Genomic DNA, 24,451 nt, shown 5'->3' on the forward strand with positions numbered 1-24,451 from the left:
GTCCGTGACTCTGAGTCTGTGCCTGCCTGTCGTGAGGCGACGCTTCTGGGTGCGTCACAATGCGCCGAACACAGAGCATCCTCGGACGGCCTCGGGCGTGGCCTGCCATTGAAGATCCAGTTCCCCGGCACAATCTGCGACACATCGGGCCCCTCTACCGGTGGCTGTCAGTGCGGCCATCCAGATCGTCCGGAGTATGTAGCTAGCGCATGTTCTCCCCTCGTATCGCTACATTGACCGCTTCAACGGTCTCCTCGTTGTCTGCATGATAGAACTGCCATATGAATATAGTACAGTGAAATCACATTGTCCTTGCCACCCTCGGGCCCCAATATCTGGAGTCTCCCCTGCTACGTAGGAGTCGTTGTCGCCGTTGTGACCTGTCATCATCGTGTGACCCGTTGTAATCACTGTCGTTGTCATCTTCATCGTTGTTATCCTTTTCCGTCCATACCCGTAGACTAGTCTCGCTTTGAGCGTTGCCAGCCTCAGCGTGCTCAGTGTTGTCAGCGTGACAGATGGGCCCGCGACTGGCGTCTTCTGTTGTTCTAGACGCACCCTTGACCCAACTTCAAGTATAAGCCCGCCCACAAGATGGTCTTTTCTTCCCCCTCTCTCTCTTCCCTTGCATCACACTGCTCCTCTCATGCATTCTGACCAAGGCCTCTCTAGACACTTCGGGACACGCTGTCACTGCGCTGCTGCACGGGTCAGTCATGTGTGACAGCCGGAGTCGGGGCTCGCGCGCACGGACTCAGGTTTACTTATCCCTCCATTCCTTTGCTCCTTTCACCCCGCCTCACGCAAACGATATTGGCAAATTTAAGGAGATGTAGTGGAGGTGGTGTGGCAACAATCGGCTCAATGGGAGTGCGATAAAGAGGTGCGCTTTCATTGCGTCTTTCAATGTGCGATGTGGACCGGGGCGGCTTCTCAAAACAACATGCGGTGGACATTCTCGACCGTCATTGGGCCCACCGCCAGTCAACCTCTGGCTGGCCTATCGAGAGCCGCGAGAGCGTGTTCGCCCTCTGGTTCTACTGGTTCTCGGTACGTCCCTTCTCCCCTTCGCGCTCCCCCCGCAATCTTCATCCCTCGTGCAGAAAACCTCGCTGCCCACACACTCGCCCCCCGGTGCGCTCGCCTCAGTGCGAAGCACGTCCGGCGGTACACCATGTACGGCTTCTGCTACCTCCCTTCCTCTGCGCCCCTCTCCACCATGGCGACTGGGACTTGCGCGTGGCCCTCCTCGGCAAGGCAAACACGGGGCTCGGGCGCGAGTGGCAGCGGTGGAGGGCATTCTTCGACCTCTGGCGTGACCCTTGGCAGCCTCAAGTTCACGCCTGGCTCTGTCCGGGCTCTGGGTTGTGAGTTTTTCGCCTTCCGTCGCCGCTTTCGGCGCTCACGCTTAGAGGGCGTAGGACGCGGACGCCGCTTTCTCTCCCGTGCCCACCCTGATCCCTCCCTTCCTCCTTCGCTATCGCTCATGCGTACGCAAAAAAAAGACCCCCGCGCGATACGCGCAAGCCTGGTGCGTGTACGCGCTCTACGGTCACGTCCGCGACTCAGAGTCGCCCTTGTCCGCGTCGAGGTCCCGCTGGTGAGCGGCAGTGGCGCCCTCCCCACCGTTTTCTGTGGGTATTTCGTTGGCAGGCGTATGCTCGTCAGCGCCTGGCGGCATGCGACAGCGACCGCCCTCCCCACGACCGCCGCCCTCCGCTTCCCAGTATCTGGCTTCCCTTGACGTTGGCAAACATCCGCAGCAGCGCGCCGCACACCCGCTCCATCTCGCGGATCTGCATCTGTTCACGCCACATCCCACTCCCTATGCCGGAATAAGCACCAACGCGTTCTGGCCGCCTCGCCGTGCCGCGCTCTCCGCCTTCACCAGCGCATCCTGGCTGCCGCACCACGCCGCGCTCTCGCCTCCAGCGCCCGCGCATCCGCCGCCGCCGTAATGTTCGCAGGTCAGGTGGGAGCACGAGCCGTACCCACCAACCCGTGCGGGTCACCCGCAACCCCTACCTGCGCGGAGCCTGCAACCACGCAGGTATGATTTTTGGTTCACCATCTGTATTGCTTTACTGATTTGCCGTCTTCTTTCAGCACTCCTATGAACCATGGAGCCGCTGTTATCACAGGCCCGGCACCGGCTCAGCGTGCTCCCACAATGTCGTAGTAGCTGTACTTGTATAGTGAATTTATTTGAGCCAGTATTCAATCTGGCTTCTACTGAACTCTGAGTGCGACCACAATCTGCTGAGCAGCCCACCCGATCCCGCCCCTTCCACAATCATTTGCTTGCAATCCGGTCAATCCCTCAGCAGCCCGGCCAGCGATTGACATCCTTGCACGAGTGTGCACTCCGCCCAAGTGCACAGAACCTTGCCAAGGACATCGTGCCCCCGGAATCACTTGGGTGGCGTACGAGGGCACGCAGGCGGGCCAAGTGCCCACCATCAAACCAATCCCTTGCTGAAATTGCGTGCGCACGGCGTAGCATTGCGTGGGATTGGCGCCGCTTGCGCAGAATTGGGGTGGATTGTAATCCGTGAGTTGCGCAGGGATCCTGCGCCACAGAATGGACGGATTGGCCGGATTGAGCACACTTACGTGCGCACGCGCGCGCACGCACGACTGATGAGATTTTGCTGATGCACTCATACATAGTGTGCGGTACGTTTTCAGGCCTCATCACGGCCAGCAACTTCAGCCTGCGAGCTCCCGCAGCTTCGCCTCTCGATATCTCCACGAACCGTCTTGCTTTACCAGCCCATACCCTACCGGTGATGCCAGATCGTCTGTGTGTGGTCGGAGCTTGTCCGTAGGCTTACAGAACGCCACCGGCGGCGCCTACACCATCCTGCTGCGCTCCGCCGCGCCAGGCGTCACTCGTAGCTGGCCATGCTCACCTTCCTCTCACTCTACGAAGATGTCCTCCTCGAAATCTGCTCCTACCTCACCTCAAGGGATGCCCTTCAGCTCTCTCTCGCTCATTCATCACTCTATCCCTTGGCCATGCCCCGCGCACTCGCCCACCGCGCCATGCGCAAGGAGAAGACCAAGCCCCGCCTGTCGCGCTTCCGACGCTCCATGATTCGCACCGACGAGCGACTGCCGTTGCTCCTTCCAATCTACTATGTTCGCTCGTTGGATCTCCGGGGTATCGTAGAGGTGGAGGCGTGGCGCTGTAGCAACATCCTCAGCATAGCTTCGCGTCTGCTCGAGCTCTCTCTGTCCCACGTGTATCTCAATCTCTTCTCATTCGCAGACGTCCTCCCCACCCTGCCACAGCTCACGACACTCATCCTCGAAGGTTGCGTTCAGAATACCATCCTGAGCATCGCAGAAATTTCCATTGAAACTCTGGAGAGCCTGTCGTTGCAGTTCACGGACCAGTACGCCCATCGGTCTCTGCTCATGCCGTTCAAACCCCAGTCGTTCATCGGAGCATTCGCCCATTTCCCCCGCCTCCGCGACCTCACCCTCCTTAACGCCAACGCTGGGACGCTCGGCGCGGAGCCCGACTTCTTCTGGGAGGACTTAGGCTCCCCCGGCTCCCCCGTCCTCCCCTCCATCCGCCGTCTCAGCCTACACATCGAAGGCTTCATCCTCGAAACCCTCCTCTCCGCCTGCCGCAACCTAACCGACCTCGTCTTTCGCCGCACGCACGCAGGCTGGAACCGTGACTTCAGCACCGTTGGTCCCCCCTGGCCGAGCCCCCTCCGCACGCTCACCTGGGACCCGAACTGCGGGCTCTACCTCTCCCCCGAGTCCGAACCGCGCATCCCGCGCGCGCACCACCTCGTGCTGCACAACAAGCTGCACGTGCGCGGGGAGACCGCCGACATCTACGGTGGCGAATACGGCGCCGGGCAGGCCCTCGTCGTCCTCGGACGCGTCAATCCGGTCGTGGTCTCCATGACCGTCTACCCCACCAAGGACAAACCGCCGGTGGTGGACGACGACCGCCTGGCGCTCTGGCCCGCGTTCGCACACGCGACGCCGCGCCTGCGCGCGCTAGAGCTCACAATGAACATCCGAGGGGACGACGGCATGATGCTTCTCGTGAGTCGCTCAACCCCTCCTCGCTGCTGTCCTGGGCACTCACCCGCACGGCACCGTCGCAGCCCTGCCTCCGCGCGGCGTTCCGGGCGCTGCCCAAGCTCGCATACCTCGGGCTAGACGTGCCGCCCGCCACGGGACGGTACCCCAAGGGCCACGCCCGCGACCTCGACCCGACCGCACAGGGCGAGTTCTTCACCGAGCTCACGCTCGCGCGCAGGTACGAAGCGTATCGCCTGGACGTGCTCAAGCGCACCGTGGAGCGCGGCGCGGGTGCGCTCCCAGGCCTGGTCGTCTTGCGGATCGCACACCTCCAGCCACCGTTCCGGAGCGAGGCGGAGAAGGCGGGTGCACCGGGCGCGGGTGACGAGGGGATCAACCAAGCTGCGGACGAGGCGCTTGAGAAGCTGAGGGACGTTGCGAAGGATGCAAACAAAGGCGAGCGATGGTGGCGGCCTGAAGGGGAAGGCGTTGAGAGGCGGTTCGTGGAGATCTCCAGGGAGGAGGGCGAGAGGCTACGCGAGCTCGTGCAGAACACAGATGAGCGCAGTACCAAGTCGTAGCGGTATGAGTGTGTAAGTTATGCCGCCGCTGTGTGCATGGGGCGGCTCATGTGATACTTAGGGATGCAGCAGTGTTATATAAGCACGACTCTTGTCAATAGCCCCTGGCGCTAATATGTGTTGACCCCTTTCCTCCTCCCTCCACTTGCACCGTCACGATGACCACCTTCCTGTCTCTCAACGAGGACGTGGTGTTTGAGATCTGCACCTACCTCACATCCATGGATGCCTTCCACCTCGCCCTCACCTCCTCACGTGTCTACCCCTTTGCTCTTCCCCGCGCCCTCGCTCACTGCACCGTACCCAGGGAAAAGACAAAGCGGCGCGTACGACGCTTCCGAAAATTCATGTCCACCCCAGAACCGCGGCTATCTCGACGCCTTCCCATTGAATATGTCCGATCTCTCGACCTTCGCTATATCCGCCCCGACATCGACGGCATCCAAAGCTTGAACTATGTCCTGGGCTGCGCACAAGGTCTTCAATCCCTCTCCCTGTCTCACGCACATGCCAATCTCGGCAACGAGCGATTGGAGCGTCCTCTTTCCATCCTTCAAAGGCTCACCACACTCGTGCTCGAGGGGTGCGGTGAAATCACTGTCCTGTTGGTCGCTCTCGATTTCCCACACGCCCCTCTGGAGAATCTGTCCTTACACTACACCCACGAGCTCGCCGACCCAGATCTGCAGTCGTTCGAGCCGGCATGGTTCATCCGCCAACTCTTGCGCTTCCCCAGCCTGCGCAAACTGAGGCTATACAATGCCAACAGCAAGACCCTCGGTTCACAGCCCGCGTCTTTCTTCGACACCCTCTCCGCACCTGGCTTCCCCATCCTTCCCTCTATTCGCCACCTCGACCTGCATGTGGAAGATCACATCCTGGAGGCCCTCCTCGCCGCGTGCCGGGGTCTTGAGCATCTCTCCTTCCACCTCACCCATTTCTTCACCAGATTTGGCTTCATGTCCGACGCCGGCCCTGCCTGGCCCAGCCCACTTCGGTCGCTCACCTGGAACACCGACTTCGGCTATGGTTTCGAAGTTCCCCTGGACGCTGCGCCCCGTCTCCCGCGCGCGCGGCACTTCATCCTTCTCAACGCGCTCCGCGTCCAGTCCCGCACATACACGGTGGGCGACGACGGGCGCGGAACGCACGAAGCGCTCTTCGTGCTTGGGCATGTGCAGCCAACAGCGCTCACCGTCACGGTCTGTCTCGCCAGCGCGGCCACCGACGGCGCTGCGGCGGAAGCGCAAGAGGACGAGCCCACATTTTTCTGGTCGACGCTCGCGGGCGAGGCTCCCCGCCTCCGCTGGCTGGAGCTCACGCTCGACGTCCGCAACGCCGGACAAGATCTCGTCGTAAGTAGCAGCCTTCATCACGCATCAGACTGTCATTGACGGGTCGACGCGCACCCCGGCAGCCCTGCCTCCTCGCCGCCGTCATCGCGCTGCCGAAGCTCGTCTACCTCGGCCTGGACGTGCCCCCATCACCTGCGATTTCGTATGCGGACGACCGCCCGTTCGCCGGGCAGCCAGAGATTCGCAAGAAGCTCACGTTCGAGCGGAGCGTCGAGGCGCTCCGTGCGCACACACTCGCGCACGTCGTGCACATGGCGGCGGTGTTCCTCCCTGGACTGCGGCTGCTGAAGCTTGCGCACTGTCGCCCGCGGATCTGGCCGGAGACTGCAGTGCCCGAGGCGGAGACGACAGACGACGACGGGATGGAAGAGAAGTCAGACCGGATGATCAGCGCTCTCTGGGGGATAGCGGAGGGCGCGAGACGGGACGCGCAGTGGTTGCGGGCTGATGGAGACGAGAAGCGGAGGTTCGTAGAGATTGGAGAAGTGGCAGGAGAGAGGTTACGTGAGCTCATATTGGCTGAACAAGTTCCCGAAGACGAGCATCCGGAAGTAATATAGCTCGAGAATACTAGATCGCATTTGGCGCTAATATGTGTCTGCCTTCCACTTGCCCAGAGCTGCGAGAGGGACAGATCCGCAAGGTCGCGCAGGGTGCCGTCCACACGCGACACGACACGGTACTCGACCTTGAAGCTTGAGAGCTTGAGGCTTGAGCACTTCTACTAGTTGCAGACTGGCACTCGCGGTCAGGTGATGTGAACCGAGACCAAACACAGCCAAAGAACGCGTCCAGTGGCGCCGACGCGTCTCGTCACCGCTCTCCCACTGCAACACCATGTACTCGACCACAAAGAAAAAGCAAGCGGAGGAAGAGCGGCAAGAGGCCCTACGACAACAAATCGCAGCTCTTCAAGCTCAACTCAAGGATGGTGGCGGGTCGGATCGCCCTCCTTCTCCCAAGCGCACCTCCGGGATCCTTGTCCCGGAGACTCCGTCTAGTAGGTGCTGAACAATCTACCAGCTATTCGTCCCTCACGTCTTTTCAGAGAAGAGGAAGCGCGAAGAGCAGGCTGCAAAGAAACCAGCCGCATATTTGTCCCGTACGCTTTCTGCAGGCCCTCCGACATTCCCACTCAAGAAGCCAAAGAAGGAGCAGCCATCACTCGCACCTCCCGCGGAGTCGACGCTGCTGAAGAAGCTCGCTGAGGCTCACAAGCAGAGAAACCAACCAGAAGCCTCGGAACCCGTCGCCCGATCGGCAGATTTCACTGCAGCCCCTCCGACTCCCGCCCCGCCCCAGCCCGGCTCGAACATCAGAGACGAGAACCTCGCTCTGGTGGAGGATCTCCAGATGGGGCCCTTCGACCACAAACCCCCCTTCGATGACCCTCATTTCGAACGACTGGAGCCGAACTCGAACATCCGACTCTCGTACGCGATCGTGCCCAATCCCTCTCGTTCACACTGACCACTCGCCCACAGCTCCCGAGCGATCCCCCACGCGGACTTCCAGGACTACCTGCGCGGGCGCTACTACCTCTCCCCCTCCAAGCTCTACTCCGTCGTCCGCCTCCTCCCCAACAAGGCCGGCTACGACGTCCCCATCGACGGTGACTGGCTCACCATCGCCGTCGTCGCCGAGCGCGGCCCAATGCGCTACACGCAAGCCCCCGTCGCCGTCACACGCGACGACGACGTCTCTCGGCCAGGCAACGACGACGAGCGCATGGACGCGCTCCCCTCCCTCAACGCCTCCGCCCAGCCAGGACCGTCGCGCCCCGCGCCCTTCCAGCGACGGCCCAAAGCCGAGGGCGCAAAGCCGTCCCGGGGCAAGAAGTACGTCAACCTGCGCCTGATCGACTTCGGCTGTCGCTCGCGGGGCGGCGGCGTCGACGGCGGCACGGCCAAGATCCGCGGCGACGCGTACCTCTCCCTCCTCCTCTTCGAGGCCGACGGCGCGGACGACGTCGTGACCGAGTCCGGCGCCAAGCGGAAGGTCTACCGCGGCGGGAGCCGGGGCGCGTTCGAGCGGATGGCGAAGCTGCGCGAGGGCGCGGTCGTCGCGCTCCTCAACCCGCGCGTGCTCCGGCCGTTCCAGCGCGCGGCGGACCGGCCGCACCCGACGGAGAACGTGCTCGCGCTCACGCCGGAGTCGGACGCGGGCGTCGCGGTCGTCGGGTACGCGCAGGACCTCGGGATGTGCAAGGCGGTCAAGCGCGACGGGAAGCGCTGCGAGGCGTGGTGCGACAAGCGGGTGAGCGACGTCTGCGACTTCCACGTCCAGGCCGCGGTCGAGCGGTCGCGCGCAGCGCGGCCGGAGTTTGCTATCGGGTGTGTACGGCTCGGTGCTGCTCGTGTGCGCAGGGGCTGATGGATGGTCTGCAGGACGGGCGGGATGTCGTCCAGCGCGGTGAGGAAGAAGCCGGTGTACGACCCCGCGCGACAGTGGGGACTCAAGCCAGAGCCGGGCCGCGGCGCGACGTACATGGTCAGCGGGCACGTCGTCTCCGGCTCGACCGCGGACCCGGGGGAGATGTTCATCGGGGAGAGCGTCGGCCGCGAGGCGCAGGCGCGGGCCGCACGCAAACTGGCTGCGAAGGACGGCGACGTCGCGCTGAAGCGACTGCTCGCGCGGGACAAGGAGGGCACCCGAGCCCTTGCGAGCGCGCGAGAATTTGCGAAAGCGCAGGCGGAGGAGGCCGGGAAGGGCAATGGCAAGAAGTCGGCGCGCGCGAACTCCGAGGACGAAGAGTCCGAGGACGACAAGACGATGAGGAAGAGCGGCTATTCGGCGGAGCTCATCAAGCAGCTCGGCTTCGACCCCACCAGCAGAGGAGGTAAGCCGACCACGGACGCAAATACGCAGAGCAAGGTGCGCTGGGACTTTCTTCATAACCCGCTTGTCGCTAATGGTCTGTTGCCCGCTATAGCTGGGCACACTCGCCGCCCTCAATTCTGCGCGGAAGATTGAGCTAGGGCCTCGCCCGGGGAAGAAACGATCGTGTGTCCAGAAGCCACTCCACCCGTCCGCCGACAAACCTCGAGTGGACTCGGGTATGGTTATACTGGACAGTGACTCGGACGATGAAGTCGAGCGAGAAGAGATAAAGGCTTTTGGGCGCCCCATGGGACTTCTAGGAGAGGAGGAAGACATGGTGGATTTGGACCAGGAGTAATCCGCCCTCTTCGGTAGAGCACCCACCCCCCTTGTACAACAGCGTTGAAACCCGTATTGACCAGCTGGGTCTTTGCCCGTCTACAAGACAAAGTGGTGCATACGACGCTTCCGGTACGAAGCACGCCGGATTCCTGCGTCTTTCGAGCAAACTCGATCAAACTCATCAATGTATGCACGGGAATAAAATAGTACTACAACGGCCACGACTAGACGTGAGACCATAGATGTTGTACATACGCTCCTTTCAACTTTCCAGGCGAGAATGATACAATACAAAGTGCAGGGTGCTATGCAAAGCGCGCCGAGTCGTGAATGCTGATAGCGTCAAGCCCATCTACACAAGACCAAAACCCGCCAGACACCTCGACCCCACCCCAGTCTGCAGGCCGCCGAGCCCATCGCTCACTCACTCGCGCCGCCACGGCGGGCGATACGGGTTCCGGGTCCGCGTCGACCACCGCGACGGCTGACCGAACGGGCCGCCCTCCGGGTCCGACAGCTCAAAATCCGAATCCGACTCTGGGCCCGAGAACTCGATCGGCGTCGGTGCGCGTCCTAAGCTTGAGCGGCGGTGGGTGTAGTAGGCTGGCACTGCCGTCGTCGTCACAGAGGGAGTGTTGGCGGAGTGCGCGTGCGCGTGCGAGTTCGAGCCGCTCGGCCCTGCCACGGGTTGCGGGTCGGCTGAGCTCCGCGCGGGGCGAGTGACGCGGCCGCGGCACACGGGGCAGGTGCGCGAACTCTTGAGCCATTGCTGAGGTGATAGCGTCAGCTACAGGATCAAGTGGGGACGAAGATAGACGTACTGTTAAGCAGCCTTCGTGGAACCAGTGCGTGCAGTCAGGGACGCGCAAGCAAGGGTCGGCGACTTGGTACTAGGAATAGGTTCAAGAGTTGAGTATATGCGGAGGAACGGTCAGAGTGGTACTCACATCGTCGAGACAGATGGGGCATCGCTCCTCGGTGTCGCCTGGCTTGGCCCAGTCGCCGTACGTCCCCTTCGGCAGCGCTGAAATGACGTCCGACGCGGTTCCACGAGGCTTGACGTCGCCCAGAATGGAGGAGAGCGAGAGCAAGCCTTCATAAGACATGTCGATATCCTCGTCGCGCTGAAGCGGGGCATGTCGGTATGACTGCAAGCAGCGCGCGATTGAGACAAGGAAGGCTTACCATGTAGTCACCCAAGTGACGTCGCCGGAAGTTGCGCGTCGCCGAAGGGTAGTCTCCGAACATGATCATGTCAGGCGGGTGGCCCATCATGTTCCGCCAGCGGCTGAAGCGGCCATTGAGCGGCGGCGGGCGCGGCCTGTCCGCTTCAGTCCTCGTCGGTTCTTGCGTTTGTGCCACGGGACCCGCGGCCGCGGCCGCACCTGGGCCTGAGCTCGACAAGCCTCCAGAGCTGGAGGAGTTCGGCGGTTGGGCAGCCGGGAGCTGGTTCGTGTACCGCCGACGCGGGCGGCGCACGTCAGGGTCCTCTGCGTCGCTTGCACCATGGTCGGCACCTGGGGTGGCGATCGTCACGAATGGATGGTTGCGACGACTGGCCCCTTGCGCGGGTGGGGTAGAGCTCTGTAGGGTGTTCGCCGCTCGGCGTGCCACGTCGCGACGGGCTTCCCAGCGTTCAACGCGCCTGCGAGTAGCGCCTGCAAAGGATTCCTCCAAATCAGCTTCCATGGACGATGCTGTCACTGGGGGCGGATCTCGACGCAGCAACGTTGGGCGACGTGTTGGGAAAGCGGTAGAGGCGGCGGCCGTAGGGGTAGAAGAGACGGTCGGCCGTCCGATGAGGTCCCGCAGCCGGTCCGTGGGGTTTTGCGGCTCGGTTTCACGCTCACTACGTGGGAGAGATCGATGGTATTCGCGCCGGAGGGAGGTCTGCGCGTCGAGTCTTCTGAGTAGCGAAGTGGGCTCGTAGAACGCGTCGAACGCGGTGGAGGTGGCCGTCGGCGAGGGCATGGGAGGCTGGGCTGCGGTGGGCGTGGGGAGAGGATGCTCGCGCTCGCGAGGGGGCGATTCGCGAGAAAGCCAGCTGTAGAAGTCTCGGTCCAGCTCTTGCTCGATCTCATCAAGCCGGAAGAGACGGCGGGTTTCCTCGCGTCTGCGCTGCTCGGCCTGTCGCTGACGGCTACGCTCTTCTGCTTGAGGATCGGCTGCAGAATCACGCCTCTGGAGCGCCATCGAGCGTGCCATGGTCGCACGGAAGGGACCGTCGCGATACGCGTTGACGTCGTACCTTTGACGGTTCGGCAAAGTCGGCAAAGGGGCGGGAGCCGGGACTGAAGGGGGCGAGCGAGGACGAATGGAGTGGGCGAAGGGTTCGGCCTCCAGAGCTTGAATCATGGCGTAGTCAGCAGGCGTACGGGCGGTGAAGCCGTACCCTGCAGAGATATCGGGGTGGATGCTGTGGTGATCCGGCCACTCCATCGACCCCTCGCTATCGTATCCAGGAGAAACAGACCCAGGTTGGGGAGGAGACAGAGGGTTGTACCGAGGCGACGCGGAGTTGTCAGGGGGCGAGGGGGGAGTGTAAGTGGGCGACCCCGGCATGAGCAATTCGGTCTCCCAGTTTGACGATGGTATTGGCAGCGTGCGATGGGTGGGTGATCGGCGGAAGGGGCGTGACCCCAGCCTCTGACGCAGCCCGTTGAGTCCTTGCGCTCTAGCCCTACTGTTAGACTCCAGCAGCGAGTCGAGCTGAACATATGGCGCGAGCTCGGAGTACCGCGAGAGAGGGGGGAAGCTCGGCATCGGGTCTCGGGACGATGTCCATGCGGCTGTGCGCCGTTCAGCGGAAGCATCAGCTGAGCGGCCGTGGGTGCTGCTTGAAGGTCGCGACGGCTCACGACTGAGGGGAGCGGTCGCCTGTCTGCTTGATGCCGGGCGCAGTTCATCAAGCATGCTAGGGTAGGCCGTGCCCTCGACAGATTCCTCCATTTCTACTGGGGGTGGTGCCCGCGTCTGAGTCTGACTGGCAGCAGTCGGGCGCGAGGTGGATGGTCGGGCCGCAGTTGTGTCGTCCAGTGCCCCGCGAAGACTCGAGAACGTGCTCGGGACGGGGCGTTGGAGGTCGACGCTCTCACGTGCTGCAACGAGCAAACGGCGAATTCGCAGATTATGCTCGTCTGAGTCTCGGAGGGCCTCATCGATGTCACGTCGGACCGGGTCGTGGTCCATGCGATAAGGTAACATGTCTAGACGCGTGTGGTGACGACGAGACCTGAACGATCCGAAAGCATCAGGAGGTGACGGTTGGCGAATGACCGACGTGGTACCGGCACGACGAGAGAGCGTTGCCTCAGCAGCAGACGTCGTTCTTCCCCAAGGATGAAAAGGGTCGTATACGCTGAATGGCTGCGTATCGGCGGGGAACTGGTCATAGTAATCTGGCTACAGATTGAGTCCCATGTTCGCCAACACACTAAAGAATCGTACCTGTGCGTGGAGGAGGGGCTGCCCATGCGCCCGCAGTCGCATTGCTTCGTGACAAGCGGCTTTCAGAATCCCATAGCCTCGGGGCTGCATCCGGCTCATGATATCCACCAAACGGTGGCGAAGGTAGCCCCCGTCCCAAGACGGAGGGGGAGGAAGTGCCTTCGACCGAACGTTGGGGATGGAGAGGACCGCCGACTGAGTCCGAGGATGCGAAGACTGAGCGTGGGTGGCTGGGGGTGTAAGGATAGTCATGCGCCGAGGGACGGGCTTCCGGGCCACCTTGACGGAATCAGGTCACCACATGCGCACGCAGCGAAGGAGACTCGGGACGTACCTGAAGGCGAGAGGGGGGCGTGTCCGCTCCAGGAAGACCATATGGGCGGTTCCCGGGCGGGAGAGTGGCGCAAGGCCGAGATCTCGCGGTCAAAGGCATCGTGACGCTCCATGGAGAGGCGGAACTGGTCATCTCGGCTCGACGTGCTCTGGGCGGGCTGCAAAGGAGCAGAGGGCAGATGAGCGGCGAACGAGGCCGGGATGCTGAGCGCTTCGCCTGTGAGTGGGGCGGGGTCGGGGACCAGGGGGTCGAGCTCGTGAAGGGACGGGTCAGCGGGATGGATCTCTGGCGATGGGGAGGAGAATGAGGAGTGTGCGGAGTGGTAGGTGGTGTGGCTGCCGCTGGACGAGGAGGATGAGAGGGCGCTGTCTGGGGCAGTGAGGTCGTTGACGAGCTCAGTGGCGTACGAATCGGCGTTGTTTCGAGCCCGTTTGCTGCGTTCCCTTGAGGAAGAGGAAGACTGGGAGGACGGGGGCTGGCTGCCGCTTGGCTGGGGGGCATTGGGGTCGAGATCGGGGCCCATGTCTGCGAATGAACGCTTGTGGCGGGAGGAGGGCGCTGGGGTATGGACAATGTTGGCCATGGCAGCGATGGCCGTGGGGAGGGCGCCGGGGAGGCTTTGCGCTGGACGCAGGAGGGTGGTGGAGGGAGGGAGGAGGGGAGCGGGGGGCAGGGAGGGGAAGGCAGGGACGGGGCCCTCGCCGTCGCTGCCGTCGACCCGCCGTTCGCCACATTCCAATAGCCGCCCGTGCGCGCTCCTTCGGCCCGGCCCTCCCGCCACCCACCATCGGTCGTTGGTCGGCCGTGGCCCCCTTGGCTGCCACACTATGCCGCAGGGGGACTGTATTCAATCGTCTAGATGTAAGTATGTCCACGATTACACGGCTCGATTTCAGATTACACTACTCTATCACGGCGGGCCCGCCTCTACCATTACCGCGCGCGCACAACCGCCGCCTCACTCCTTCTTCGCCTCCTCCTCCGCCCTCCGCCTTTCTCGCCGCTCCCGCCCCTTGGTGATCATCGGCTTCGGCTCCAGGTTCGCGAACAGCCGCTTGCACACCTGCTCGATCACGAAGCAGCCCACAAAGTCGACCGTCATCGACGCCGTCAGCCGCACCTTGAACTGCGGACCCACTGCCAGTCAGCCTCCGGACGACACTACCACAACGCGAGGAACACGCACCGCGCCCTCCATCTCCACGATCTGCAGCCAGCGGTTCATCTCCGGCATCAGGTCCGTCGCCCCCGAGAACGCGACTGCGGACGCGCCGACGAGGCCCCAGTAGAGCGCGGGGTTCTCCCGGATGCCCTCCCGGAAGGGCCGACCCTGGAAGTTGATTGCGAACGTGGACACTTGCTGGGAGAGCCCGAGGAGGTAGATGGCCGTGTTCAACAGGTTCGGCTCGAACTTGGCCTCGAGGTCGATCTCGCCGCGCCTGTGGACAAGGTCAGTGCGTGTGGACCGCAAGTTGTGGTGAGAGCGCTTACGTCTCGTACTGGTACGAGAGCTGTGTGATGTAGACGAGCGTCGCGATGTGGAGGGCAAACTGGAACAAGACGGACAGCAGGACGTAAAAGTTGAAGATGTTGCCCAGAGGACGTTCCCGAGACAGCTTCTCGACGGGCTAAATGCGACATCGGGACTTCAGAATGGTGTTCCACGACTGGACACGTGTATGCGCACCTTCGCACGAGAAATGCACAGGAAGCAGACCGACATGAGCATGCCCGTGATGGTGACCTGGTAGTCGCCGAACTTGATCCCGTCCAGGTACTGCACACTCAGGCTGTACGCAGTGATGAGGCAGTTCAACGCCAGAATCTTGTACATCTGGATCGTGGCCACGAGCGTGCAGCGCCCTTGGCGGATGATGTGCGTAACTGTAGAGCCTATTCAGCAACGTCCTCCTACGACGACACCTGCCCACACTCACTCGCTTTGACGTTCGACAGCTTGGAGGTGAACGGCGCGGCGCACGACGCGTCCCCGAGCTTGATCTTCGGCACCTCGTCCTCCGCGTCCATGTCGGCGAGCTTGTCCGTGATCGACGCGAGGTCGAACTTCTCCATCGGGTTCTTCTTCCGCGCCGTCTGCTGGTCCGCGACCGCGCGCTGCTGCGCCGCGACAACGTCCGGGTACAAGTGCGCGATCAGTGGCGGCACCGGCGGCGGCGGCTGGTTGAAGCGCGCCGAGATCTTGAGCTGCTGCTCGTACACCTTCTTGAGCCGTTCGTTGCGCTGGTGCTCCGCGATCTTCTTCAGGTCCTCCTCGGTGCCGTCGAGGAGCGCGACGCCGATGTGGGCCTGCTTGAGCGCGCCGACGTCGTTGGTGCCGTCACCGGCCATGAGGGTGACATAGCCGAGGGACTTGAGGGAGGTGAGGATGAACTCCTTCTGCGCGGGCGATACACGAGCGTACACCCACGTGTTCTGCACGAGGTCGTTCCAGGACGGGTGCGCTTCATATAGCTTCATCGCGACGCCGGTGATGCAGATGTCGTACTTGTCGAACAGCGAGGTGTCGATCGGAGCGGTGGGGTCCACGGTGATGTTGACGGTATCGTCGACGGAGCGCCAGACGAGGGTGGAAGAACCTTCGGGGACATCGAGGATGAGTGCCTCACGGTCGACAATTTCAACGTCACGGGCGACGTGAACGGCAGTGAGCGGGTTGTCTCCGGTGATCATGACGCACTGGATACGGTGTTAAAAGGGGTCTAGAAAACAATGAACTCGACGTACGCGGTGTGACGAATCGCCAAGCATCTTCAGAGTCTCGACAGCATCTTCCTTGAGGGGGCAGTGGAAGACCAAGAAACCCGCGAACGTCAGACCCGACTCGACCTGGTCGCGAGGGAGCTTCTTGATCTTGTCAAGGGGCATAGGCTCCATCTCCCTGAATCCGAGCGCCAAGACACGGCTTCCGCGACGAGTAAACCACTTGAAGGTGTCGTCGTAGTTGGCAGGGACGGTAGATAACATGCGACGGATAGTTTCCGGAGCACCCTTCGTAGCAATCATGCAGCGGCCGTTGGGTAGGGTCGAGACGGTGCTCATCCGCTTGAGGGCAGAGGAGAACTGGAACCTGCGGCGGACGATGAGGGAGGTCTTGTGCGGCGCAGAGGATTCGATGGGCCCGACGCTGTCGCCCTTGATAACGTGCCAGTTGAGGGCCTCGAGCGTGGTTCGCTCCATGGGGTCACCGACGATGGTACCGTCATCGAGACGCACAAGGGCGTGCGCAGCCGCAAGGGCCAAGGTGGTTTCGCGGCCGGTAGCCTTGACATCAACGAGCTTCAGGGAGTCGGTGGGGCTATATGATGCTCTTAGCATAGTGCGGTGTGGCATCCAGAGCTGAGAACTCACTCGACACCGGCAACGCCCTCCACAACGAGGTTCTCCGCAGTGATGGTACCAGTCTTGTCGAAGCAGCAGACATCGACACGACCTGCAGACGGGATCCGGAAGGGCTCTGTGCAGAAGATGGCTACGACCACGTTAGCACCACCCACAACAACAGCAAATCCAAAGGCACGCACCATACTTCGACAGCGCGACGAGGGACGCGTTGACGGCGAGGGACAGCTCCATCGGCAGCTCGGGCGGGACGACGCTCGTGATGATGAGGATACAGTCGAGGAGCAGCTTCGACTTCTTGAGGTCGCGCTCGATGCCCTTGACCCACACGTACCAGCTCGCGGCGATGGCGAAGATGAGGAGGAAGCCGATGAACAGGAAGCTCTCGGCGTTGTTCGCCGACACGCGCTCGGTCGAGAAGATCATCGTGCGCACGAGCTGGCCCTGCGCGGTGCCGAAGCCAGTGCGGAGGACGACGCCGAGGCAGCCGCCGTCGGGCGTGTCGCCGTCGTGCGTGGCCTGGAGGAGCTTCGTCCCGGAGAAGAGGACGGCGTTCTTGTGCGCGATGTCGGCGTCGAGGGCTTCGGCCGGCTCGAGGAGGGAGATGGACTCCTTGAGGAGCGGGGTGGACTCGCCGGAGAGCATGGCCTCGTTGACGATGCAGGTGCCGCGGATGAGGAGGATGTCGGCGGGGATGCTCGTCTCGGTCTGTTGCCGGGCGACAGAAATGACGTCGCCCGGGAGGAGCTCGTCGCTCTGGATCTTGATCCAGACATTGTCGCGGCGGACGAAGACAGGGTAGGGGGCAACGGCCATGGTGCGGAACTCAGTGAGGGTGCGGAGGCGTTGGTAGACCACGGTACACTCAAAGACGATGAGCATGAAGAGAGTGAAGAGTGAGTAGTACCAGTACTCGTCCATACACCAGAGGGCGACACAGAAGATCTGGAAGACAAAGAACGGCGCGGTTGCATGCTCGCCGAAGAGGGAGCTGAAGGACGGGATGGGGATGTTGTACTCGTTCTTGCCGTAGAGGTTCACCAGAGAGGTCATATTGGCCGTCTGCAGCGAAGGAGGGTCGAGGAACGTGCCAAGGGCAGGTTTGGAGGAGCATGGGTAGGGCAAGCGAGAAAAGGTGATGGGTGAGGTCTCGGTGACGACATACGTATCCTGTTGGTAGTTGAACGTGTAGGACGCGGGGTTGCCGGGCTCCTTCTTCAGAAGAGGTACAATCTCGCCTTCTCCTCTGTGGGGAGCGGGGATAATCCGAAGGCAGTCCGCATCCTCAAGAGAACGTGCCTACAACAAAGCTGCATGAGTACGCGGGAAACGCAGAAGCAAAGTGTCGCGCACCTTTCTGGTCGTGATGAAGGCTTTCACCCCAGTATTCCAGCGCGTAAACAAGAAGCTGAGCGCGTGGGTGAGGCCGAGAGAGACGCAAGCAAGGAAAGTCCACTCTTCGCTTTTGAGCCAGTCGTCGTACTTGACGTAGTATGCGTAGGCGAGCACGGGGTAGAGGCAGAGGAAGGGGACGGTGTAGATGTGGGTGTACCAGGGCAGCCCGATGTGCAGGGACGCGCCCGTAATCTCCGAAGAGACGACCTTGACCGAGCTCCTGTTGTCGAGTGAGCGTCGACCGCAGTGCCGTGCAGGTTAAAGACTTACATTGCTGAGGACTCGGAACCGGCCGTGAAGGAAAGGGAGGGGGAGAGGGAGGGGGAGGGAAGCGTAAGGTGGCAGCAAAAGCTGTTCAACGAGCCACGTCCTCGCTATATGCGCACGTGATCGAAAGATCACCTCAAGGCTCGACACCTGTTATAATCAATGCCGCACACCTACGCAAGCTATCTGAACCCACCGGCCATCACTTATGCATCGCAGCTAGCACGACACCCGGCTTGTCGAAGACGGTTGAGAGGACATGCGCTGCTGACTCCATGTGCTCATACGAGGAAACTCCGAAGGTGCAGTCCATATACATATATATATATATGTTGTGTCGGAGAGCGTAGTGTGGTATATATGCGATCTTGAAGCCGGTGAGAAATTAAGAGTACAATTACAACGTAGCAGTGAAGCATCTAGAGCCATGGACCAATGAGTGTTCAGTCAGCCGGGTGAGATGCGGACAAGTGGGTTGTATCATAATAGGTCGTCGTGGGGGAGCTATGTCACGTTCGCCGGATAGCGGACCACCGTAGGACAGAGCTTTACATGACAACGCAGCAGGAGTTTTGCTATAGAGTACGGATGAGGAGAGCGAATGCCGGGCGGAGGACGAAAGCGTACCTTCTTTGCGGTCTTGTAAAACATCTTGCTCTGTTGGGAGAGCTCGTTCGAGCGGTCGACAAGATCGTTGATCTTCTCTCCTCGCTGCAGCACAGATTCGATCGTCTTGTGCTACAGCACCGGACAGATCGTCGTCAGCGGGGTCCGACTTTGAGCGAGGATGGAGACGCACTAGAATGATCTTGGTCTCATCAAGCTCCTGCTGAACCCTCATGATCGCATCCGCCTGGCGTGGATCCTGGTACTTCTGGAGGTAGGTGTTGATCTCTGGGAAGGCGATCGCGGCAGGGGTGGTGAAGGACGCCTGGGGCACCTTGGCGATGAAGTCGTCAAGGAGCTTGGTCAAGAGTGAGAACGCCGGCCGGACTGGGTACTCTCCGTCCGCAATCATCACGCCTGGCGGACTGTGTGAGATTGGGATGGTCCGGGAGGGTGCGCCGGGCGCAAGGGAGATTGGGACGGACCTGCAAGCTGTTCGGCACCTCCGCGATTGTAGACGTGGGCGGTGTGAGAGCCTTCCTGAATGCTCTGGCGCTGACCCTGGGGGGTGCGCTCGGCGACGGTGGTGGTGAAGAACTTCATGAACTCCTGAATGGCGCCGCGTTGGTAGAAGGAGAAGGAGGAGAGGTCAGATGCGCTGCATAGGATGACGGCAGGCTTGTTGGGGGCGGCAAGGACAATGGCGAGGGAGTTGATCTTCATGATGAGCTGTGGGTGAGGGTAGCGGGCGAGACAAGGATGAACAAGGGTAGGGAGAGGACACGAGCAGCGAGGAAGACGACGAGGTGGAGGGCGGCAGCAGCGATGCCCGAAATGGAAGGCACGGCAGAGGGATCCGGTAGACGCCGGGTATGGCGGGCGCCTGCTGGCAGGGACTTGCACAAGCTTCAGACATGTGTTGGACATGGAGCATGGACGGTTCCGATGGCTGCCACAAAAGGGCAGCGGACGTTAAATGGTAGGACGGCTGGCAGGTGGCTCATATCTTTGTAGGAGCATTGATCCTCGGACCTCATGCACGACGCGGTACGCAGTGAATACTCAACGGCTTTGAACGATAGTGGACGGCATGCCAGGGAGCCATGCACGTACTCAGGCCATGACTGATAGACGGGAGGGATGTGGAGAGGGGTGTGGAGTACCGCACAGGCCTTCGTTGGCTGATGTACTGCACCGTGTACAAAACGCGCAGAGAGAGTTCGGCGCCTGGCAGTGCTGGAGGTGGGACCCGTGGTGGCGGTGTTCTGTCTGTGGTTTCGTCTGCCAGTCGTGAGATCTGGAGAGTGGAGTGGGGAGCCTCGGACTGGCAAAGGGATAAAACGAAGGCAAGCACAAGCTGCGGCTGCGAACCACCCGCCTGAGCCGACAGTCGGTGGGCAGCACATTTGTCAGAGATGCTTGCCACTGGCTACGTTACTGAGCACTTGAGCGATGTCTGAGATGCCAAGGCGCGGGCCGTGTCGAAGGAAGTCCGTGGCCTGTGTGGCCGAGTGCACCGGGCGGGTCCGACGACGAATCGAGTCCCGGGCCCACGCCCCGGATCGGCTTGGCCCTGACGGCCGAGCTGCGGACGATGCCGGCCGTCGGGCGCCTGTGCGCGCCCACGACGCCCGCTGCGAGCGACTGAGCGCCGGTGTCGACGCTCGTCCACGCCGTCGCGCACTCCGCCCGGACCCGAGCACCTCGCGCGCACTCATCGACGCTCCCTCGCTCGCGACCGTCGACGGAGACGGCCTCACCGCGCGCCCGTCGCCGCTAGCCGAGTCCTCTTCCATGCCCAGCGAGTCCGATGGGCCGCGAGCGCAGCACCTGCTAGCCTGTCCCGCCGCCAGCCACCACGGATGAGCCCCAACAACTTCTTCCGCAGTGGTCCCCATCTCCGATCCCACCAGTCAAGCGTCTGCCCCGCTTGTCTATTCTTATTACTCCCCTCACGCGACCCCGCCCCCGCTCTCGCTCTCATGCAGCTTCTCCTCCCCTCTCCCCATGGCCTCCTACATCCCCCTCGCCCAGATCTCCCCCGACGAGTTCATCCCCGGCCCCGCCACTAGGCCCCGCCCCCGCCATTCTTTCCCGCTCTGGTTCTCTCGCCGCCGCGCTCTCCTCGCCCTCATCGCGCTCTCCTCCCTCGTCTCCCTCGCCATCTTTATCCCCCTCTCCCTCTCAGACGACGAAATCATCCCCCTCGACTCCCCCGTCAACCCCAACTACCAGCCGACATACATCGCGATCCCTGTCCCCGACCGCCTCCCTCCAGGCGCACACCCCCGCCTCCGCCCGGTCCGCGACTTGCCCTCCAACTGCCTGGAGCAGTACTACGCCGCAGGCCAACCATGTCACGACGGCAACGGGCCCCTCCCCATGGACGTCTTCTGGACATGGGTCAACGGCTCCGACCCGCTCATCATCGCCACCAAACAGCACGCCGTCGACTCCTTCTCCGAGGACGACCCAGACCGCCCGTTGAACACATTGAATCCAAGCCGCATGTACCGGTACGTCTTCCCTCTCTCCCTTTCTCCCGACCCGTCTCCGATCGTCGCGCTTCAAGCGACCACGACGAACTGCGGTATTCGATCCGCTCCGTGCTCGCCAACTACCGTCCACACGTGAACCGGTTCCGCATCATCACCTCCGACGTCGACTACCCGGAAGACCCCGACCAGTCCTTCCCAGACCCCGGGCCCGGCTACTGGCGGCTCGGCCTCCAGCCCCAGTGGCTGCAGTCGCTCGACGAAGAGACGCCGCAGTGGAAAGACGGGGACGTGCACCTGTCGCTCACCCACCACGCCCACATCTTTGAGCCGTACAACGCGACGAGCTTCAACAGGTGCGCCGCAGCAGCGGTCGTTTACGCCACGATGCTAACAGCGACCGGGCAGCTATGCGATCGAATCACAATTTGGCCATCTGCAGGACGTGTCCGACACCTTGTGAGTGCACCGCTCCGTCCGCCCCGTTCGCGCGCTCATCGGCCTGCTGCGCAGCCTCTATTTTGTGAGCCGGCGCCGTGCCTTGGGCTAATCGTGGACGGCGGACTGATCGCGTGCCCAGAACGACGACTTCTATCTCGTCCGTCCCGTGTCCCCCGCCACGTTCTACACCCACCGTGCGTCTCCTCCTCCCGCCCGGTGACGTCATCCGCTTATCCCGCCGCGCACGCAGTCTACGGCACCGTGATGCGCATCCAGGCAGACATGACCGTCGGCCCCGACTGGCCCCAGACCGAGCGTGGCGAGTGGAAGACGATGGGCGTCACCAATTGGCTCCTCAGTGCGTGTCTTTGTCCCCGCCCGCCCTCCACCGCATCCTGATCCCCTCTCTCTTTCCCCGATCCGCACGCCCACCCCGCCCAGGCGAACGCTTTGGCCGGCGCCGGCGCCCGTATATACAGCACCAGGCCAAGGCCGTCTCCTTCCCCGTCCTCCAAGAGCTCTCCATCATCTGGAAGGACTGGACCGCCCGCTCCGCCTCCCACCGCTTCCGCGAGACGGAGGGCAACCCGGGCGACATCTACGAGATGTTCCTGTTCGCGCACTTCCTCGTCGAGCGCAACCGCGAGGCCCTCCTGTGGGCCTGGGCGGTCGGCCGCATCGGCGGCCTCGACGACTCCTGGTCCGAGCACGAGACCACCCGCGCCTGGATCGAGCTCGGCGGCGGGTGGGACGGGGACGCGGGCCGCGAGATCACCGTCGAGTCCGGCCTGCGCGAGACGATACGGGAGGACCGGCTCCACAAGAACCTCCGCGCGAGCGGCGTCGAGCCGGTGGACGGCCACTGGCGCTCCACGTACCACTTCTGTGCGTCGTCGCGCTCTCGGTCCGCGTACCCTGGACTGACCGCGTGCGCAGCCTCGCAGGACGGCTACGCGTACAACCCGTACGGCCGCCGTGGAGAGGGCGGCTGGCCCGGGTTCGAGCCTGAGGAGCCCCCGAAGAAGCCGCTGAAGGAGAAGGAGCGGCTGCAAAAGGAGGCCGAGCGCGCACGGCGGATGTGCACCATCAAGCGCGAGGAGTGCTTCGGCGTCCGTGGGCCGGAGGGCGGCGCGCCCTCCGCGAGCGAGGTCTTCAAGCGGATCGCGTTCGAGAAGACCGAGTGCGGGGACTGCAGTGAGTACCCGCGCCCTGCGCCCTCCGTTGCGACGCCCGCTCACCGGGCGTGCAGTCATCACCGCGCTCGTGCGCGCGAGCGGCCCGCTCGGGCTGTCGGCTTTCTTGCCCGACGAGACGCGGCGGACGGAGGCGACGGGCGAGCCCGCGGACGAGAGCTGGGTCCCGCACCTGCCGCTCGTCGAGAAGTGGCAGGACGGCCGGTACGCGCTGCGGGACGTCATGCGCGCCGCGCCGGACACGAGCGTCCGGGAGTGGGCGATGCGGCTCATGCAGCGGTACCGGTACATCATCGGTGCGTCTCCTCCATGTGTTCCCCCGCCCCCACCCCCGCCGCTGACACGCCCGTGTGTGGTCGTTACAGCGGGGACGTGGTCCGCGTTCGAGCGGATGGAGAGCCTGGGCCAGACGCGGACGATGCTCGCGCGGCTGGACAAGCAGGAGGGCCTGACGATGGTGTGCATCAACGACGACCTGAACCGGCAGAACGAGGAGGTGACGCGGTACTTCCGCGGGTGGCAGCAGAAGCACTGGCCGCGCGCGGCGTCGTGGGAGGTGGACGCAGCGAACGAGCGGCGGGCGGGCAACGCGTCTTCGGGTGCTACGCCGCCGTCTGCGGACTCGCCTCCGGACGTTGGCGGCACGTAGGCCTGCCGCTGGGCTCGTTGCTGGGGAGTGGCCCCGTCACTGTGTGTGCATCATGCTTTTGTATCATTATTTGGCCTCGAGTCGAGTCCGTACATATTCGGTCCTCGTCGGCCCGTCCTGTCGCTGCATACCTACCTGCCTGTCTAGAACACCACACACACACACACATTTTGCATCGGACATAACACGCTCTACATATATCACACCACTCTAACTGTACCCCCCTCGCTATCCGCATACTTAACTCTCTAGTCCCACCTGCTGTCCCCAACACAAATTGTATCGCTGCGCCTCCCGCACACGCCCGCACCCACGCTGTTCGTCGCCCTGTCCCCAGCACTCCTCTCGCTCGAGCCGTATCACGCAAGATGGAGACGGCACAGTTCGCGAGCTCCGCCTCGTCTGCGGGGTTGACGAGATCATACGGCATTGCCAGTGCCGCTCCACCGCAAAGGCAGATGCCAAGTGTTCGTCGCCACCGCGGAGAGCGAGCGAGGGCTTCTCAGATCTGAGCACTCACGCGGAGCCCTTCAGCGCCCCTTCGCAGTCTGTGCCTCGAGAGCTTGAGCGGGCCGTTGGCGCAGAGTCGGAGATCGCGCAGGAGAAGTTCACCGGGGTCGTGCCAAGTCACGGCACCCTCGTCTCCTCGACGATGTGCCCGTCGTACGTCACGTCGTGCTTGGGCTCGCCCTCCGGCGGGCTCGCTTCCCGCGAGGCTCGGTGTGGACTTGGGAGGTTCCTCCTGAGTCGGACCCGCCATCTGTTCTTCAAGGTGCGCACGATTCCGCGCCCCACATCGTGCCCAGAAGACATCGCTGCGCGACGGGTGTGACATGCATGGCGGGTTTGAAGGGAGACACGTTCGTACGCGATAACCAAACGGACCCACACACTTGGAGCTTGCCGCGCGCGACGACAGAGTGAGACATGGGTGGCTTACTGACAACCCTCGGATCACGCATCCCCCACGGGGGTGGTTTTTTTGATCCGAGAGTGTGAAGCGGCCATCGTGCACCGTTGGAGGTCCCAAGTTTAAGATCGAGACATGGTGGGCGATTGGCGCCCCGGCGGCATCCACAATTCATGACGTTGCGATCGCCGATATTCGTTGTTCAGATC

At 62.6% G+C, this 24,451-nt stretch overlaps 7 protein-coding genes across 7 annotated transcripts; 5 read left to right on the plus strand and 2 right to left on the minus strand.

Annotated features, from left to right (window-relative positions):
* Positions 1 to 906: 906 nt before the first annotated feature.
* Positions 907 to 1,958, plus strand: BXZ73DRAFT_105732 (uncharacterized protein; the record flags this gene model as incomplete). The annotated part of the gene is made up of 6 exons (XM_048016364.1): positions 907 to 1,050; positions 1,104 to 1,134; positions 1,330 to 1,367; positions 1,422 to 1,600; positions 1,654 to 1,726; positions 1,764 to 1,958. 6 exons carry the CDS (start codon positions 907 to 909, stop codon positions 1,956 to 1,958), a joined length of 660 nt encoding a protein of 219 aa, XP_047873432.1.
* Positions 1,959 to 2,904: 946 nt separating this feature from the next.
* On the plus strand, positions 2,905 to 4,628 carry BXZ73DRAFT_105733 (uncharacterized protein; the record flags this gene model as incomplete). The annotated part of the gene is made up of 2 exons (XM_048016365.1): positions 2,905 to 4,068; positions 4,131 to 4,628. The coding sequence occupies 2 exons, from the start codon at positions 2,905 to 2,907 to the stop codon at positions 4,626 to 4,628; spliced, it is 1,662 nt and encodes a 553-aa protein (XP_047873433.1).
* A 158-nt stretch (positions 4,629 to 4,786) lies between these two features.
* On the plus strand, positions 4,787 to 6,538 carry BXZ73DRAFT_105734 (uncharacterized protein; the record flags this gene model as incomplete). The annotated part of the gene is made up of 3 exons (XM_048016366.1): positions 4,787 to 5,983; positions 6,046 to 6,453; positions 6,512 to 6,538. The coding sequence occupies 3 exons, from the start codon at positions 4,787 to 4,789 to the stop codon at positions 6,536 to 6,538; spliced, it is 1,632 nt and encodes a 543-aa protein (XP_047873434.1).
* Positions 6,539 to 6,820: 282 nt separating this feature from the next.
* Positions 6,821 to 9,161, plus strand: BXZ73DRAFT_105735 (uncharacterized protein; the record flags this gene model as incomplete). The annotated part of the gene is made up of 5 exons (XM_048016367.1): positions 6,821 to 6,983; positions 7,032 to 7,416; positions 7,468 to 8,316; positions 8,371 to 8,857; positions 8,916 to 9,161. The coding sequence occupies 5 exons, from the start codon at positions 6,821 to 6,823 to the stop codon at positions 9,159 to 9,161; spliced, it is 2,130 nt and encodes a 709-aa protein (XP_047873435.1).
* Positions 9,162 to 9,864: 703 nt separating this feature from the next.
* BXZ73DRAFT_9825 (uncharacterized protein) lies at positions 9,865 to 10,275 on the minus strand (the record flags this gene model as incomplete). The annotated part of the gene is made up of 2 exons (XM_048027636.1): positions 9,865 to 10,035; positions 10,093 to 10,275. Coding segments are annotated over 2 exons (354 nt in total), but the record flags the coding sequence as incomplete, so codon positions are not given.
* Positions 10,276 to 13,884: 3,609 nt separating this feature from the next.
* BXZ73DRAFT_105737 (endoplasmic reticulum Ca-transporting P-type ATPase) lies at positions 13,885 to 19,277 on the minus strand (the record flags this gene model as incomplete). The annotated part of the gene is made up of 13 exons (XM_048016368.1): positions 13,885 to 14,052; positions 14,113 to 14,365; positions 14,418 to 14,554; positions 14,614 to 14,810; positions 14,864 to 15,623; positions 15,672 to 16,242; positions 16,296 to 16,416; positions 16,469 to 17,585; positions 17,640 to 17,901; positions 17,952 to 18,055; positions 18,576 to 18,686; positions 18,748 to 18,971; positions 19,040 to 19,277. 13 exons carry the CDS (start codon positions 19,275 to 19,277, stop codon positions 13,885 to 13,887), a joined length of 4,263 nt encoding a protein of 1,420 aa, XP_047873437.1.
* Positions 19,278 to 20,561: 1,284 nt separating this feature from the next.
* BXZ73DRAFT_53589 (uncharacterized protein) lies at positions 20,562 to 23,332 on the plus strand (the record flags this gene model as incomplete). The annotated part of the gene is made up of 9 exons (XM_048021026.1): positions 20,562 to 21,070; positions 21,127 to 21,405; positions 21,458 to 21,508; positions 21,630 to 21,706; positions 21,741 to 21,860; positions 21,932 to 22,375; positions 22,427 to 22,684; positions 22,740 to 22,979; positions 23,049 to 23,332. The coding sequence occupies 9 exons, from the start codon at positions 20,562 to 20,564 to the stop codon at positions 23,330 to 23,332; spliced, it is 2,262 nt and encodes a 753-aa protein (XP_047873438.1).
* Between the last annotated feature and the right edge of the window lie 1,119 nt (positions 23,333 to 24,451).

This window comes from Epithele typhae (genome assembly GCF_022376455.1).
Source record: "Epithele typhae strain CBS 203.58 chromosome Unknown BXZ73scaffold_70, whole genome shotgun sequence".
In the NCBI taxonomy this organism is placed as follows: Eukaryota; Fungi; Basidiomycota; class Agaricomycetes; order Polyporales; family Epitheliaceae; genus Epithele; species Epithele typhae.